The following is a 19,010-nucleotide window of genomic DNA, read 5'->3' as shown; positions in this document are numbered from 1 at the left end:
CTACCATACAACCCAGAAATCCCACTACTGGGCATATACCCTGAGAAAACCATAATTCAAAAATTATGTACCACATAATGTACCACAATGTTCATTGCAGCTCTATTTACAAAAGCCAGGACATGGAAGCAACCTAAGTGTCCATCGACAGGTGAATAAAGAAGATGTGGCACATATATACAATGGAATATTACTCAGCCACCAAAAGAAACAAAATTGAGTTATTTGTAGTGAGTTTGATGGACCTAGCGTCTGTCATACAGAGTGAAGTAAGTCAGAAAGAGAAAAACAAATACCGTATGCTAACACATATATATATATAGAATCTAAAAAAAAAAAAAAAAAAAAAGGTTCTGAAGAACCTAGGGGCAGGACAGGAATAAAGACACAGACGTAGAGAATGGACTCGATGACACGGGGAGGGGGAAAGGTAAGCTGGGATGAAGTGAGAGAGTGGCACGGACATATATACACTACCAAAGGTAAAATCGATAGCTAGTGGGAAGCAGCCGCATAGCACAGGGAGATCAGCTCGGTGCTTTGTGACCGCCTAGAGGGGTGGGATAGGGAGGGTGGGAGAGAGACACAAGAGGGAGGAGATATGGGGATATATGTATATGTATAGCTGATTCACTTTGTTATAAGGCAGAAACTAACACACCATTGTAAAGAAATTATACTCCAATAAAGATGTTTAAAAAAATGGGGAAAAGTAAATCACAATTTAAAAAAAAGAGCTCTAAGGGGAACATAAACAAGTCTCGCAGTTGCATTCTAGTGTCAACATGGGTTATAGCTGTGCCTGTCCATCATCTGCAGGAAATATCTCAGAGTCACGGTCCCCAGTCCCTGGTCAGCCTGCCTGTCTGGGTCAGCTGAAGTGACTCAATAGGGTGTAGCCAGAAAAATAGGGCCATTACAAAAATTAACTGTTTTCTAAAATAAAAACTCTATAAAATGATGATACTAGCTAGTCTAATTTTTTTTAAGATTTTAAAAATATACAAAATTGGAAAAGTAGCAAAGATCACAAAAGTATATAAGGAAATGTTTTGCACAGCACAAAGCAATTAGTAGGAAAATCTGAGTGTTATAGCTATCACTAGGAGATTATAAATTGTCAAAATTGAGTGAAGGTGAAAATTTTAAACCTAAAAACCAGTAACAAGGAAGGAACTAAACAAGATGTTTAGTATATGTAATCACATGACATCATTAGTTATTATTCCCCCGTTATAAATTTATGCAAAGCATACAGAAGGAAAAAGAAAAGAAGGAAAGCTCTAAGAGAAAGTTGCTGAGAGTAGATCTTAAAAATTCTCATCACAAGGAAAACCAATTGTAACTGTGCGTGGTGGTGGAAGATGACTACGCTTATTGCAGCGATCATTTAGCAAAAATACAAATATCAAATCATTTTATTGTACACCTGAAACTAATATGTTACATGTCAATTATACCTCAATTTAAAAAAAAAAGGAGAGCTCTCGAGTTCTTTTCATGAAGAGCACTGATACCAAAGTCTGACGGAGGCAGACGACAAAAAGAAAACTATAGCCAGCGGTTCTCAAATTTTGGGTCTCAGGACATCTTTACACTTTGAAAAAAATCACTGAAAATCCTAAAGAGCTTTTGTTTATGTGAGTAATATTTACCAATAGTTAACATACTAGAACTTAAAGCAAAAGTTTTTTAGATTATATATTAATTTATTTAAGATAACCATAATAAAACCATTAAGTTAATACATAATGACATGTATTCAAGTAACTACGTCTTTCAAAATAAAAACTTTAAATAAGACTGGCATTGTTTCACATTTTTTCAAAACCATTTAATGTCTGGCTAAACAGAAGACAGATGGGATTTCCTATCTGCCTTTTACACGCAATCTGTTGAGATATCACATGTTATATAGTCTCTGGAAAACTCTACTGCATACTGGTGAGTGAATGAGAGTAAAAGGGGATAATAATGTCTTAGTATTACTATGAAAATCGTTTTGATCTTTTAGGGGGTCTCCCCTAAAAGGATCTTGGAGATCCCCAGCGGTCTCCAGATCACATTTCGAGAACCTCCGCTATAAGTCAATTTCAGTCATGAATGTTGATGCAAAAATCTAAGTGAAATATTAGTAAAAGAGCCCAGCAGTACATTGAAAGACGAATGTACCATGTCTAAGTGGGATTCAGGGATGTAGGAATGTTAGGAAATCTATTAATACAGATTTAATATACTAATAAGTCAAAGGAGAGAATCAATCATTTCAACAGATGCTCAAAGTATTTCACAAAATTCAGTATTCATTTCTGATTTAAAAATCCTAGGAACGAAGATATGATAAAATAAGTGTATCTCTATCCAACAACCAGCCTCATGTTTAATTAAAATATACTAGAAACTCAAGGTGAGGGGGTAGAAATTTCCTGAGCACTCAAGGAACTCACGTTCTCGCTGGGGAGGCGGATTGCCCATGATGGTGGTTGAATGGGGAAGCAGCAGCAGACCCTGATGGATGTCAGAGGTGGCATCCTGAAGATGAAGAATTGATGATCAGCCAACTTAAACCACGAGCTCTCACCATGTTCCACTCCCTGGGTGTACTTACATATTGGTGAAGCAATGAGCATGGGTGGCTACCCAGGTTTCCCAGAGATGCCTGGTGGCAATCTGCACACGGACCTGCTATGACCAAGAGCGACTGTTGGCCTCCTGCCTCCCACAGTCTGGCTGGAAAGGGATCTGGAAGTGGGAGGGGAAGTGGCTCCACAGAGCCCACCTGGAAGGGGGCCAAGAAGGCACATCTTCGTTACCCATGGGTCCTCCTCACCGTCAAGTCCAGGTCTGAGCATCTCCCTTGTGCTGGAAACTCTAATAGACACCTGGGAATAATGAGAAATGCTTATTGTATTCTAGAGAGATTTATATATATACATAGAGAGAAAGAAATGGATGTTTCACCCAAGAATAAAACATCAAGCCCACCCTTGACTTCCCCCTCTTCTTTGCCTCAATTATCTAGTCACCAAACACTTTAGATCCTATATTCACAAAATATCTTGCATCCATCTCCTACCTTTGGGCTTGGGTCTTCAACATTGCTCACCTGGACTACTCTCCCTGGGGTTCAGCTTTCCCTGTCCTCCTCCCACTCCCAAATTAACCACCAAAGAGCACTTGTTTTGATCATGTCACTCCCCTAGCCAAAACCATCCCAGGGTTCCTCACAGTGTTGGGAATAACGTTGACATCCTATTTATCTTTGTGGGCCCCAGTCAAACACCGGTGTCCTAATCATCTCAGAAGTTATTTCAGTATTTTCTTGTATTGTGTTTTTCTGTGCACATTTCCCCTTTTGTTGTCAATTTTATTAAAGTATAACATACACACAGAAAAATACTCAAGCAATAAAATACTTTGAATGTTTTTCCAAGAAGTACAACCAGAACCCAGATCAGACTAGCAGAATCTCAGAAGACACTTCAGGAGACCAGCCCAGTCACTGCTCCTGCAAAGCGTAACTGCTATCCTGACACCTAACACCATATATTAGTCTTGAAGGCTCTTAGTTTTACATAAATCTACTCTCTATCTGTACATATAAGCTTCATTATTAGGATATAAATTCCTCGAATATAGGTTAGTACCTATCCTGTTCCTCTTTGTATCCTGCCTCCCCTACTCCCTGGTCTCTGGTACAGAGATCTGTCCAGAGAGGACACCAAATCAGTACCAAGCCAGTGTGATGGGTTGTCAACAACTGAGGAATATAGGTGAAGGATAAACAGGTGTTCATTGTATTATTCTTCCATCTGTTCTGTAGATTTGCAAAATTTCCAAATAAAAAGCGAAGGAAGGACAAAATTACTTACGGAATGATTTAAGGAATCCAGGTTAGGTGTGCTACTTAAAACAGGACACATGTAAATTCCTGTTCCTGTCCTTAAGTTTTTATGTGTATTTGTATAAGGGAAGAAGGCCCTAAAGTAGGTGTGAGTTCAGGGAGAGGGAATCAGGAAAATTCCTCTTGTTGAGCTTTCACACCAGGAGCTATTTCTGAATTAGTTTTATTCATCAAATATTTATGTGGCATCGCCTGTGTTCTGGGCACTATGGTAGGTGCTGTGGGATAAAATGACCAATAAATCTAGCCAAGTGTTGTAATGAGACTCCTTGGCAGGTACTGAGAGAAATGGCTCTGCTGAATATATCGCCCCCTGGTGGCCAAGAACAGGAACCACCGCAGACACACTTTACAGTTTCTTCCCAGGATATATACGCATCCTGAGGTCCAAGAAGCAACAACAAAAAGACTCAGACGGCTTCTATCCCTCCTCATTAAAAGGAATACTCCTCTTCTACGTTCTCTATTACTTTGTGTTCTACGTGTCAGATAATTTGTAAAACTAAAAAAATTTTTTAATAATTAAAAATTAGGTGCTTGATCTTTCTCTTGACAAACGATCAAAATGGCAAACTCTGAAAGCTTCCTTGTCAGTGGATGTCACGGAGGAAACAAGGAAAAGAGAAAGCCCAGCGCTCCTCAATGCTCACCAATGTGAAGACATAGCGGTTCACTCACTTCTTTTCCAGCGGATGGCTCTGGTGAGTCAGACCACAACCTGGCACACTATTTAGCCATCCCTACTGAATGAATCACTCAAGATGGGAATTTTGATTCTGTGACCGAAAATATTTTGGGGTTGCTTTGAGCAAAAGGGACAGTGACCACATCCCATCCAGCTCTATGTGATGGCTTTCGTGATGTGGCAACTTGGCCAGGTTACAGCCCCCGGTTATTCAATCAAACGTTAGTCTACATGTTGCTATGAAGGGATTTTGCAGATGTAATGAAAGTCCCTCATCACTGACTTTAGGTAAGGAAGATCATTCTGGATCATCTGGGTGGGCCTGACGTCATTAGTTGGAAAGGCCTTGAAAGCAGTGTGGAAGCTTCCCCCAGAGAGAGAAGAAATTCTGCTTGTGGAGAATGGCCTCAGCCCATGCCTGTGGAATTCCAGGGTCCTGTGACCTTCCCTTTCTGCCTGCTTGCCTTATGGACTGACTTGCTTAGTCAGCTCCCACAATCGTGTAAGCCAATTCCTGGTGTATTAGCTTGCTAGGCAGGCTGTAACAAAATATCACAAACAGGGTGGCTTAGAAGACAAAAATGTATTGTGTCACAGTTCTGGAGCCTCGAGGTCCAGGATCAAGGTGTTGGGCAGGTCGATCCCTCCTGAGGGTGGTGATGGAGAATCCACTCCACGCCTCTCCTCTAGCTTCTGGTGCTTTGCTGGCAATCTTTAGCATTCTTTGGTTCACACATGATGTATCACTCCCATCTCTGCCTTCATGTCCGTATGATGTTCTCCGTGTGTGCGTGTCTCTCTCTCCAAATTTCCCCTTTTATAAGGACACCAGTCGTACTGGATTAGGGCCCACACTAATGACAGCATTTTAACTTGCTTGCCTTTGTAAACACTCTATCTCCAAAAAAGGTCACAGAATGTGACCTTAGGTACTGGAGGTTAAAACCCCAATATATCTTTTTGGGGTTCTTGGTTGAACCGAGAGTAATAAAATCTGTATACTTCTGGTAGTGACTTTCTCCAAAACAGCTTACCAGAAGCACTGGATCCTTCAGGTAGTACATCCCATGTCCCCAGAAACACTGATTCATTCTCTAATCCGGAGATGTAAAAATCTGGGTATAAGCATGATATAGCTGCTCAGCTCACACAAACAAGGCCAATGTTTGGGATTTATCAGAAAATTATTATTGTTAGAATTCTGGGACATCTCAGCCAGTTAGACTCTATGGGTATTTGAACTGGAAAGTGGAGTATTTTAACTATAACCTGGCTTTCCCATAAGCAGCTGTTTACCGCCCAATAAGAATGAACAACTTGAGAAGCCAGTAACTGGCTTTGTAGGATTTGGACAGAGTGCTCATGGGGTGTGAGAGCTTGGAAGGAAGCTGTGTCTTCAAGTGTCTAGGGACGGGGGGTTGGTGAAGATACTTCACATTTCTGAGCCTCTCTCTGTGTCACACACACACACACACACACACACACACACACACACACACACACACACACACACACACACACACACAACTTGCTTGTGGCCCAATACACATCATCTGATTTAAGCCTCACTACATCTTTACCGGGCATGTATTATTCTCCCGTTGTAAGACTGAGGAGGATGAATCCTAGATGACACTTAGATCACACTTCTAGTAAGGACAGGCCAAGATTCAGACATACAGCTGATCTTCATTCTTCACGGATTCTGTATTTTTGAATTCACCTACTCGCTAACACTTGTTAACTCAAAACCAATACTCATGGCGCTTTCACGGTCATTCATGGACATATGCAGAGCAGTGGAAAATTTGAGTCACCTGATCACGTGTCCTGGCTGAGGTCTCGTGAGGCCACACTCTGCCGTCTTGTTTCAGCTCTCATACTATAAACAAGCGTCCTTCCTGCGGTCTGTTAGCGCCCCTCTTTGTTTTGCTTTTTACATTTTGGGGCTTTTTGTTGGCGATTTTGCTGTTCGCAATGGCCCTAAACATAGTGCTGAAGTGCCATCTAGTGTTTCTAAAAGGGCAAAAAGCCTGGGTTGTGCCTTAGAGAGAAAATACACGTGATGGACCAGCTCCGTTCAGGCGTGACTTATAGTGGTATTGACCATGAGTTCAGTGTTAATGAATCAGCAATGTATATTAAATAAGATGACTTGAAACAGAAACCCACATAAAAGCAGAGGCTGAGAGGCCCCTAACTCTGAACTTCCCCAGGAGCAGTGGTTCAGGATTCACAGATTCAGTGAATCATGAGTTGATTATATCCATGCTGGTCTCTAAATGCTGCCCTTTTTACCACAGCAGGAGGATGAGACTTGAGACCTGAGGAGTTGGGGCCTCAATCTTCTTACCTGTTTTAGGAACGAAGGAGACTGTAGCCTGGAAGCCTCTGAAGGTCATGTTTTCATCGGACTGGAAGCTGATGGACATCACCCTGGAGATGCTCACCACAGGGGCGGGGACAACAAAGCCACACAGTGGAGCTGGTTCAAGCCCAGCCCCGGCATGACATGGTCAAGGGCCCAGCAGACAGACGTGGCACTGGATAGAAGAAAACAATTGTCCTTCAGGTAATTGTTAAGAAATAAACCTTTCCAGTGTATGTCACAATTCATTTCCAAAATAGAAAGGCAGAGTGCTCCTTTGTACTGTGTATTTAACCCCGTCAACATTTCAATTCTGTTTATCTCCCAAACACTCCCACTGGGAATGCCACTAAGGGAAGTTGTTCCAGCCACAGGGCTTATTTCAATGTCACTTTCCCCTCTGACCCCTAGTTCATTGTGAGCCTTCCACATTTTCTGATCAAATCGTTCTTCTTCGATTCTCCCTGAAGCTCTTCCCGCCCCTGATGGTGGAGAAGGAGGAGAGGTGGTGAGAGCATAGGAAGTGATGGAGATGGTGCAGGGGAATGAAGGAACATTGAGCCACATTCCCTAAAAGGAGTCCCAAGAAGGACTGGGTCCAAATGCAAACCAGGGAAGCCGAGGCTCCCAGGGAACACAAACCTATTTCTTTCTTCCTTTCTACATCCCTGTGCATGCTCACATAGTCGGAAGTGCAATCCCCACTTTCTTCTGCTTCCAGGTTCTGAAAGGAAAGCTGAGAAGACTCCATGTTACATCCAGAGTAAACAATATGAACGCATTACCTCACTTTGATCAAGGAGAGGAATCTGGATTGTTCAACTCGCTCTACAGCATGACCTTAGATGAGAAATGTAACGGGGCATTCATGAGTGCGTTACATGACTTAGGAAATGATGCTAAACCCCAGGCTGCCAAACCCTCTGAAACATCTAAGCACCCAATTACAGGCTGAACAGAAGGGTGGGGAAACGTGCAAATATTTGAGCTCCCCAGTTTCCTCCTTGGAGGAGCAAAGAAACAGCAAAGAACAACATTTGAGCAATCTGATAGCCCTGACTAACTGAGAGGAGCAGTGGGAGATAGAAATGATGAGGTAGCAGCTTAGATTGTTTATACACAAATGATGCGGATTCAATGGAGCCCGAGCACTTGGCAAAAGACACAGGCCTGCGCGGCTAGGACAGAAGTGGAAGGAAAGGATGATTCATGGTGAACGAGACATGGGGAGGAGGAGACGTGTCAGAAACAGGATCCGTTCAAACATTTCTTAAACCCCTACTGGGATACTTTCTGGAAACAGACCCTTTTTGGTTACTCTGACCATTGTGTCTTATGGAAAGGGTTTTAAGAAAATTACATAAATCTTCTTGTTTGTTTGTTTGTTTTTTGGGTTTTTTTGTGGTACGCGGGCCTCTCACTGTTGTGGCCTCTCCTGTTGCGGAGCACAGGCTCCGGACGTGCATGGCTCCCGGGCCCAGCCGCTCCGCGGCATGTGGGATCTTCCCGGACCGGGGCACGAACCCGTGTCCCCTGCATCGGCAGGCAGACTCTCAACCACTGCGTCACCAGGGAAGCCCCCATAAATCTTTTTTAAACCAGAAATTTCCATCACAAGGGATCTAGAATGCCTATAATAAATAACTTACAAGAAAACTTAAAATATTTCTAAAAGTCAGATATACCTGTTCCTTTAGTATCAATAATATTTAAAATTTAGAATTTAAAATGTTTGAAGTTGGTAAACAGAACTTGTAGAGCAATAAAATTTATGAATAATAATAATAATTTTAAAAAGACCCTTTTCTCTTCGAGTCAAATGGTGTGCACATAGTTACGACTTGTCCTACCAACTTACAAATGACCGTCCCGGGTGGGTCCTGCAGGCTGATGCTGTCACTGGCCCAGTGTGAGTGCATCTTTTCACGGATGCACAGCACTCAGTGTATTTTATTGCATAGATGCTTTTGAATCACTTCTAGCTCTGATTTGTTCAGATTTTCAACTAAATTTTGTCTTCTTCCTCCTTCCAGGCGTACGCTCATACTTAAGATTTTCTCCTGTCAGTAACACAGTTTCCCTTAATCCTGCTTCGTCCTGAACTGTCTGCCTTGACTCTGTTTGGGTTTCAGAAACTTTTAGAAAGACAACAGCTACACTTGTCTCACTTACTCTGTGTCTCCTTCTCCTGTGTGATCTTGTTTCTGCACCTAACATCTGATTTCACCTGACCTTTCAGATGACACCTCCCGCACCTCCTCTCTACTGTTCAATTGTCCATCCCAACTCTTCTACCTTTTTATTGGGGGATGAGGTGGGGACTGTATAACGGGTGCTTAGTCCTCCCTCTCTTTATTTTTCAAAAAAGTTTTGTCTTTTTACTTTGTTAACATTTAAAAGCACATTTGAATAGAACAAAAGGTTTCAGAGCTGTACAATGGTTTCTCTGCAGAAGGAAGAGAGAAAGAAGGAAGGAGATCAAGATCTATCAAGAAAGAGAGAGAGAATGGAAGGAAGGAAGGAAGGAAGGGAGGGAGGGAGGGAGGGGGTCCTCTTTCTCTTTAAACTCTAACTTGCTGTGGGAAATCCAACCTATTGACCATAACTTTTTGTTTGTTTGTTTGTTTTGTTTTGTGTTTTGAATTAAAGGCTTCATTCTCTGGACTGTCATAACACTGCACCAATTTGGTTCTATTCCTGGGTCTCAGATCTCTTTTGGCCTCTTAAATATACAAGAACTTTGAGGTCTTGTTCACCCTTACTCCTTACCCGTTATTTTATAGTTTACTTCGTCTCCATATACTCTCTTGCTTTCCATTATTATTTTAAGAGAAAGACTTCTAAATAATGCCTAATTCCAACGTCACCCTGACTGCAGTGTCATCTACCTGAAGGCATTTCTGCAGATGGCCCACTAGTGTTAACTGAACAAATACACAAATGGCCACAAACACCGCGAATCAAAGGCTGAATACACTCTGTATCCTGACATTCAAAGCCCTCCATGCTTCCATCTCAGCCTCGCCTTCCACCACCCCTCCTGCTATACCTTATGCCAGTCCCTGAAACTGTTCTGCACTGCACTTTTGTTATCCACTCTCCACAAACTGTTTTGTTAGCAGTTTAATTAATAAGGAAGAAATGCTTGTTCCTAGAAAGGACTAGACACTGATGAAACAAGTTACCTGGTACAAAGATTAAGGCCACATTTCAACAAAATGTAAAGCACACAGTTGCCACCTAGCGGTAAGTGTGGGTAGTTACAGTAGAGAATAGGCTAATCTGTTAGTCAACCAGTATCAATAATATTTATCAAGAACCTTGTGTGCCAGGTGCTAGGTTCTATTCTAGGTACTAGGGATACAGCAGCAGATACACCAGATAAAACGTCTGCCCTCATGGTGTTTATGCGAGCGATTCTCTGGAGATCCTCAGCAAAGTAAGGGTAACCAGGGTCAGTACCTTAACGAGGTGATGTTAGGGGGCTTGAAAAACCCAGTTGCAGCTGGCCATGTTGCTGTAGTCTTCAGGATAGTGAAGACTCTGTATGAGGCCTTCTTCAAAAAGGATAGTTAAGGAGCTGCAGCCTGACTCTGCAACACAAGGGAGAATGTCCAAACAATGGCATCACCGCGCACAGAGGGATCCTCTGTTCTCCCCCTTGTGTCTCCCACGAGTGATGCCTGAACTGACTCTTAAGGCAGAGCCATCAAGAAGGGGGAGGTCGCGCACTGGTTCCCGAGAACTCATCAGGCCCTCTCAGCTCGCTTGGGTAGGCGACAAACACGCTTTAGCAGGACTGCAGAAGGAGCCCCTGCACCTGCATCTCACTTGCCTTGAGCTCCTCTCTGCTGTGGAGCTCAGTGGGCCTTGGGTGGGGGGGCTCCCTACCCCTCATCTCATTCCTATGGGTCCTCAATTTCTGCAAAAGGAAGTCATAGTGTGTGATAAGAGCAAACGGTTTTACCAGGAAGGTAGTTTGGTTTAAGAGCTTTATACGTGAGATTAAACCCAACAGCACAGTCTGTGGCATCAGAGGTGAACCTCAGCCTTATAGCATTGGAGCCAACGAGAACCGATGAAGCCAGGCTGTTCCCACAGAATTTCCCTGCAACGTAAGAATGAAGCGTTTTGGTTCAGAGCCTAGAAAACAGCACCCATGAAAAGACTTATGGGGAACTGAACTTTCATGATAGTGCAGGCTTGTCTAAATCAGGGTTTCTCAACCTCAGCACTACTGACATTTTGAACTGGAACGTTCTTGGTGTTCAGGCGGTCCTGCACATCGTAGGATGTTTTGCAGCAATCCTGGCCTCTACCCACTGGATGCCAGTAACATTCCCTCTCGTTGTGATAACCAAAAACGCTTCTAAGACATTGCTAAGTGTCTCCTGGGGGAGGGAGGGGGTGGGCAAAATCACCTGCAGTTTAGAACCACAGAAACACTCCTGCATTTCTGTTTCTTGTATAAGTAACCTTTCTCTCCTCCTTGTGGCTATCTGTTGGCATCTTCCTTCTGAACTGGACGAGGCGGGTAATGGTCATTTTCACGCGTAGGAGAGCAGCATTCTGCCCAGGAGGCCCCAAGGGGCACTGCTATATGTCTACATTTTACTCCTGATGGGCTCCAGGTCTGGCAAATGAGTCTAGGAAGCCTGTTTCCATGGGCAGCAGATGCTGTAAGTGAATTGCACTGTGGCCCTTACAGCCCTCACACAGGCTCAGATTTTGTTCCTTTCCACTGTCAACTCTTAAGTCTCAAAATTGGAGACAGGAAGTGCGGTACTTATAGATGCCTCAGGGCCAGACATATTGTAACCAGGCCCCATTAAGTCCTCCTAGCACTAGTGTCCATTCGACAATGTGAAAATCCACTCACCAATAAGTGTGTCTTCTAAAGAATACATTGACAGGTAATTGTGGTGACAAGACTCTGCATCGAAGTGGGAAAAATTGAGGAGCACGTGCATTCCCTCTGGTACAAACAGGGTCCAGACACACAGTCTGAAGGTAGCTACATTGAGAGGGTATTATTTCTAGATGGAAAGCGACTGTCACAGTCCAATGAGTGGGGCAGAGTCAAACTGGAGGTGGGAGTCAAGGGCAGGGGAGGCAGCGGGGGCTACTCACTGCTTGCTCTCATAATACAGGAAGGGGCTTTCTGGGAAGTGCAGCTCCCCTTCTGATGCTCTGATCACAGGGTCCTGCTCACTGCATGAGGCTGGGAGGGAAAGCCACGCGAATCAGCGCTAACAGTGATGGCTATAGCCACAAGAGCCCTTTTCCCCCAGAACCTGTACAGACACTGGGGCCTCCTGGTTCTCCTTCACACACGCTTCCTTTCGTGGAGACACGAGATCTTTTGCTATCTTGGCTTCTATGATGCCTTACTTTTTGTTTCTTGTAGATCCTGCCTAACCTTGAGATTCTATGATTTCTTCTTCTTTACTCTTCTTTCTTTGACCCCATAATTCCACTCTATAGATGCAGGTATTTCCTAGGTTCTAAGTTTTCATTTCTCTCTACACGAGCCCTCTGATCCACTTCATTCACACCATCAGTTTCAACTATTATCTCTACCTGAACTTCTGATTTTTCAACCATCTCCTAGATATCCCCCCTGAAACTTAACATGCTACAAAAGGACTTCCTCTCAGTCTGCAAAACTGCTTCCACTTCTGATTTGATTAGCTTATGTGCCCTTTTCTTAGCTTTCCATGCTCAGAACTTTGGTGTCATCCTTCATTCCTTCCCTCCCTCACCGCTCGTAACCTTAGTGACTATCCTGGCCTAATTCATCCTGTTTCTATGCCCTCCTTTTCATTCTCTGGCCATTGCCCTCGTTCAAGCATTATATTCTTGTCTCTTGAACTAATGCATAATCTCATAAGTCCACCTTGAATTATTGATATTTTCCTCTCCAATTTATCCCCTATGTGCCGTTCTTATAGCACTAAAGTATAGCTCTAATCTGTTTATCTAATTAGTCAACTTCCTATTACTCAATAAAGTCAAAATTTTCTTGAATGGTGTTCAAAGTTTCCATATTTTGTTCTCAGGTTACCCGTTTAATCTTCTCCCTCATAAAAACTCATCACATAGCCTACACTTCAACTGATTGACTTACTGGGTCTCTATTACATCCTAAATTTTCATATCTCCATATTTTAGTATCCATCTTCTGATAAGGATGATTCCTTAAGCTGGAATATTTTTCTTTACCTATATCCCATTTCCAACTGACAAAATCCTACTCATCCTTTGTTCTTTAAGGTTAAGCTTAAAAGATGTCTGTGCTCCAAAGTCTCCCTTGTATTTTTTCCCCCCAGCTAGAAGCAGCCACCCACTCCTCTGAGCTCTCAGGGTACTCTTTTTCCACTTTGCTCTTTGGAGATAGCCCCACAGACTCACAGAACCACTGAAGATTTGAGCTAAAGATGCCTTTGAGACCACCTGGTCCAAACTCTTTCCTTTTTGGATGAGGAAACTCAGGTTCAGAGGTAGGAAGGAGCCTGCCCAAAGTCACAGACTGAATTCATTTCAGACCTGCAATGTAACCCTGGGGGTGAGTCCCCTATTCTTTCAGGACAAGGTGTGTAGCTTCCGGACCACATCTGCCATGCCCCACCTCCTCCCTTGTGTCTTGGATCCAAATCTGGGATTTGCCAACTGTTTGCTGAATTGAACTGGAGCTCTGGATTGACAAGTGAACTCAGAGGGAATGCTGTGCTCCTGCTCGGTGAAGGGATGAATTCACCCTCCCTGGCTGGGGATGAATGGCTGTGTGCTCCTAGTGATGGTTTTATACCTAGTGATTATGGAGAGCTCTTGCAGAGGAAGACTTTTGATTATAAAGGAACCGATATTCAGAAATCCTAGAGATTAATTAATGCTCCTGGAAGAACAGGCTACAAGAAATACCCACCTCTGGAGTGCTTTCTCAGCTTCCCTGGGAAAGAAAAAGAAAGATGCAATTCGAGGTTGTGATATCCTGAGCAATATTTCAAGAAGTTAGCATCTCCCTGGCTCAAAAGTGCAGAGGTTGTTAAGTCAATTTGCAACTAATGAAAATACAATCTGTGGAAAGAACAGAAGGGATAAATTGACAAAGCAGCAAAGTGGTCTTTGTGCTTTAAGAAGATGATTTCACTCTCTTTATTAAATGGACTGCTTAGCTTGGGGATTACACAAAGCAAGAAGAGGTCATCTGGTCTACCCCTCTAATTTTTCATGAAAAGGGAGGCTGGAGATGGAAATAACACACCCACAACTGCTGGACAGCTACAAGTTGAACTGAGGACTCCGAAACCTGCTAGTGTACCGTATACTTGAACACGAACCCAGGTTCTTCCTGAACTAATTTGAATTAACCCCTTTGGGAAAGAATAGAAGTCCTATTTTAGGCTGGAAGCCACCAGTTAAGAAAACAACTAAGTTGGATTTGGAGGCAAAAATGAAGTTTCAATTAACTCACTGGTGAATCTGGTAGAAGGATGTATATAGACCCTGGCCTTTTCAGACTTATGGTACCTGGCTCTATGCCAGGCCTTCTCAACCACAACACTACTAACATATGGGACTAAATCATTCTTTGCTGTGGGGGAGGGCTGTCCCGTGCACTGTAGGATGTTTAGCAGCATCCAGAGCCCCTACCCCCTAGATGCCAGTGGCACCCCTGTCCCCTGTTGTGACAACCAGAAATGTCTCCAGACATTGTCCCGTGGGGCGCAAAATTTCCCCTCCTTGATAACCACTGATCCATGCTATAGCTTGCTGAATCTTGCTAGCGGAGTTGAGAAGTGGTGAGACAGTTTCAATCAAAGGCAAATTTGACAAAGTCTAGGATGGATGTATTCACGTTTCATTGAATATTTGTACACTGTACCACACATCATAGTTTACCGTTGTTTTAGACTCAGTAAATACCACAGTCCTTATGTGAGACACTAAGAACAGAAGCAGAGGTTGTCTGCTCAGTGGTCCTGACTTGCGTAGCTTCTGCTGATGCTCTCTCTCTTTCCCTAGCTTCTTGACCTTACGTTCTGGCTTGGTTACCAATTTGGATGTGTTTGTGGATCCAGGGAAGCACTTTAGTAAGACCTGTGAAGATCCCAGGGGATCCTTGATCATCTTTCTGCAGGTTATTTCTCCAACCTCGACCACAGCCCAAACCCCAGGAAGTCACACCAGCCAGAGTCCAAGTCCCTTTCTTATTCCGGCACATGAGGGAACCTCCTGAGTCTCCCTGTAGGGAGAAAAGATCTCTGTTACTGTCATTGTCAGTGTCTGTGCCTCACAAAGGTGCTAGATGAGGATTAATGCATTTCTTCACTTCTAATACTTTGGACTCAGGGGCCTGGGAGAAGAGGCAAGCACAATTCACAGTCAATCGTCAAATACCATTGGAGCCTACCAAGTCCACCTCCTTCTTCCCCATCCTAAGCTTTCATCAAATATCAGATTGTTTCCTTCTCCTGTCTCATCCTACAGACTCAGAAAAGTCTTGTCCAGTAGGCGAATCAACCTCAAGTTTGGTCAGCAGGAAGGATGGAGGGAAAAAGAAAGCTCCCATTATACACAAACTGGAAATCTCTAAGTAGGAAAGCATCACCTATCCTTCAGGGCCGGAGTACCCTAGTTCATTGTTGGCATCATCTCCATTATTTGGTCTTTTGGAAAGAGCAGAAGATCGCCTCTGAAAGCACAGTCTCTGCTAAAAACAGGTTGTTTAAACTGTCCTCTATTTTGACTTGACCTCCCTTTTCAGTCCTGATCCTTCTTTCCCGAGTCCGGGCTTGCCTACAGCCTTCTTTCAGCCCCTCATCTGATGACAAAGCTGAGGGAAGCCCTGCCTGGGACCTGTCAGCCCAACCATTCCTGCCTACCTGACATGCATCTCTTCCTCCATCTGGGAAGCCTGCGCAGAGAAAGGTCCGCCCACTAATGGGTTTCTGTAAGGTCAACAGAGCTGTAATACACTCATCCTGGGTCAAAATGGGCAGGTTCACTTCCTGCAAGACTTGTGGGACGACGCCATCTAGAAAACACAGAAATGAGAACCCCAGCAAGGCGCTCTTTCACCTTTTCTGCCTTGAAGATGCCCCATTCAGGCTTGTGTCTTTTGGAAAGACTTGAATTTCGAAGTACAATGTGATAGTCTCTATTTTAAAAATGTCTACACAACTGTCTTTTTAAAATAGATTAAAAATTCTCTTTTCTGATTACCAACCAGAAACTTCTGATACGAGCGTAGGAGTCCTTACCTTCATTCAAGCGGCCCCAGCCTGTGGTTGTACAAATCAATCCAGGCTCAAATTGTTCCCCTGGCTCTGGAAGACACACGGGTCCCACAGACTGGTCTGCAGAAAAGAGCAAGGCAGGGCTTGCTTCATTCATGGAGGAGAGGCATCTAGGTGGTTCCCAAAGAACTTGCGATCTCTCTGTCTGGCACCTCCAGGGGTTACTTGTGAAACAAAGTAACGGACTCCACATGACCCTGTATCTAAAGCCACAAGCCAAGAGGGTTTCAGGTAGGGGAGCCTCCAGCTCAAATTCCTATCTCAGAGTACATGATTCAGAATTCTTGGGCATATGCTGCATAACTTAGACTGTAGGGAATGTGCTATGGAACACATGTGGGGTAGACACATGTCTAGCACGTGGGGTAGACAATTCAGAGTGAGCTTCAAATGTTTACCAAAATGGAAAGCTCCAGCCATCTTCAAAAGAGCAATATCATAATCCATTGGTTTCTTGGTAGAGAAATAAGGGTGTATGATGATGGTTTCAATGGTGAGGGTTTGCTCTCCTGGCTCTATATAGCTCAAGTCATATTCTCCAGCAGTAACGTTGAAAGTTGATGCAATATTTCTATGAGGAGGAAAGAGTAAAATGGATGGATTTCAGTGAACCTCTGAGTACAGTTGCAGTGGTTGACAAAATGACTTCTTCAAAATGACATGGATAGGGGCTTCTCTGGTGGCGCAGTGGTTGAGAGTCCGCCTGCCGATGCAGGGGACGCGGGTTTGTGCCCCGGTCCGGGAAGATCCCACATGCCGCTGAGCCTGCGCGTCCGGAGCCTGTGCTCCGCAACGGGAGAGGCCACAACAGTGAGAGGCCTGCGTACCGCAAAAAAAAAAAAAAAAAGACATGGATAGATAATGTAGGTGTGAAGCTGATGAACAGAGAGAGTGAGAATGATTCCAAATGTAGAGGTTCCCAATGTGAGTGAGGGACTAGTAAAAAGTGGCCTCATATGGAGCCAATAATATGATAAATTGAATACCTTGCAGTGTTACTTGTTAAATGCCTAAGGGTGTATATACAGTATAATTCAGTGGTCTAAAGCTATGTTCAGCTACCCCAGATGGCTGGCCTGGCCTCAATATCAGTGAGATCCTTTGGGAGTTTCTGGTGATTCCCATGAAGTATGCTGCTTTAATGTCAGAGATCTAATGCATAGTGCATACCATGAAAGACGTAATAGCACCGTAATTCTGATGTTCCAGAGGGTATGCACACTCAGGGCTTTGGGACTGATTAGAGCAATGGGAAGTGGGGATCTTCCCCTACTTCCTTTATGTTTGTAATTTAGAGATCTAGCATGACACGGGAAACACCATTCTATTCCTCTTCTACCCGCAGCAAAGTTATCTGAAAGGAACTTGATAGGATGCATTGAGGTGGATTAAGAGCTTTGGGCTTGCCATCTCTGGGGATCTAGAAGAGATGAGTTTATACAAAATTGGAAAAGACATCATTTTCTCTTGGTATATTTCCCTGGCTCTTGGCTATATTAAATACCAAACCTAATACATAGCAGCTCTCTAGCCTAACCACCTGCCACATTGCAGTGAAATTATCAGTTGACTCTTTTTTAGACTATCAACTCTCGGGGGGCAGGAATCATATCTTAGTCATCTTTGTATCTTTGATACCCACTAGTGTCCAGCACTGAGTAAATATCCAGGAGATGTTTGTGGAGAAAGAGGGCAAATAGGGGGATATATAATCTTCATTGCAGCTTTATGAACATCAAGAGCACCGGCAACAGTAGAACATTTGGAGCATACAAGAAAATGGGTAAGAGACGGAAATTGTTAGAGTGAAGTTCAGAGAGGCAGGGTCAATAGGAAAGAAGACACAGAAGCCTTCTTCGTGTTTTACTGTCCTCCCTTTGTTTTGTTTTATCCATTTATTAAGATGCATAATGAACTGGATGCTTTTTTTTCACTGAAATTTAAGAAAACTAGGAGAGAACTTTCAGAACTCTATCTTTGAGATGCTTTTTTTCTCACGTGGATATTATTCTTTATTAACTTCTAGCCCATTTTAAATAAGGAATGAATGTTTTCTACCAAGTTGTGTACCCTCGGACAATGACCTTGAGCCCTATCTGTATTATGCAATTAACATGTTCTCCCCTAAGGCATACATCACACCATTCCATATTTTAAAAGAGTTATTGCTGCTGATTCCCAGGGAGTAGAAGGGTAATCTGACCTTCATCAATGGGCTGGGCTTTCCATACCTGTTTGCAACACAGTGAGCAGCTGTGATCACCCACTCTGGAGAGATGATGGTCCCACCACAGACATGCTTCTGCCTTCGTTTCAAAGACACCTGAATTGCAAAGACCTTAAATAGGAGTAAGTTAATGCCCTGGGATCCCCCCAAACCTGGAGACTGAGCATATTCTGAAAAAGAGACCCAGATATCTTACTCATAAATATCAGAAATCATGGACTGTGAAGTGGTAAACCAATCACACTATAGCTCAGAAAGAAGAGCAATGCTGGAACCAGAAGATTCCTACTGCTGGCCCACAGGAGAGGTAGTTACCTTGAGATGATTGGCTACAAGGTTTTAGTAAGTTGGTAATGAAAATTGTGGGTATTTATTTATTTACATGATAATGTTTACCGTCTGTTACTCTAACAATATGAATCATATCTGTGAATGAAGAGAAAGAAAAAGAAGCATAAGATACAGAACAGACCAGATGAAGAAGTTTGGGAAAAAGACAAGGTGAGGGCTAAGGGAGTCTTCCAAAG

At 43.3% G+C, this 19,010-nt stretch overlaps 1 protein-coding gene across 9 annotated transcripts in view; it reads right to left on the bottom strand.

The window, feature by feature from the left end:
- Positions 1-19,010, bottom strand: part of OVCH2 (ovochymase 2) — a 200,445-nt gene that overhangs the window by 35,996 nt on the left and 145,439 nt on the right. For 4 of the 9 annotated variants that reach the window (XM_079930577.1, XM_079930576.1, XM_079930580.1 and 1 more), the window contains 11 exons: positions 18,488-18,579; positions 16,655-16,827; positions 16,221-16,316; positions 15,843-15,994; positions 15,013-15,202; positions 13,883-13,906; positions 10,793-10,879; positions 10,420-10,550; positions 7,600-7,693; positions 6,943-7,132; positions 2,448-2,882 (listed from right to left, as the gene is read on the bottom strand). In XM_079930577.1, coding sequence (XP_079786703.1) covers positions 10,863-10,879; positions 13,883-13,906; positions 15,013-15,202; positions 15,843-15,994; positions 16,221-16,316; positions 16,655-16,827; positions 18,488-18,579 — 744 coding nt within the window. In that variant the 3' untranslated portion in view covers positions 2,448-2,882; positions 6,943-7,132; positions 7,600-7,693; positions 10,420-10,550; positions 10,793-10,862. Of the gene's footprint in view, positions 1-2,447; positions 2,883-6,942; positions 7,133-7,599; positions 7,694-10,419; positions 10,551-10,792; positions 10,880-12,186; positions 14,035-15,012; positions 15,203-15,842; positions 15,995-16,220; positions 16,317-16,654; positions 16,828-18,487; positions 18,580-19,010 lie in introns of those variants that run through there. The other 5 variants (XM_079930578.1, XM_079930582.1, XM_079930579.1 and 2 more) reach the window with 5 other exon arrangements.

The sequence above is a fragment of the Stenella coeruleoalba genome (genome assembly GCF_951394435.1).
Source record: "Stenella coeruleoalba genome assembly, chromosome: 8".
In the NCBI taxonomy this organism is placed as follows: domain Eukaryota; kingdom Metazoa; phylum Chordata; class Mammalia; order Artiodactyla; family Delphinidae; genus Stenella; species Stenella coeruleoalba.
Note: the sequence above shows the minus strand (reverse complement) of the source record. Positions and strands in the feature narration are given on the sequence as shown.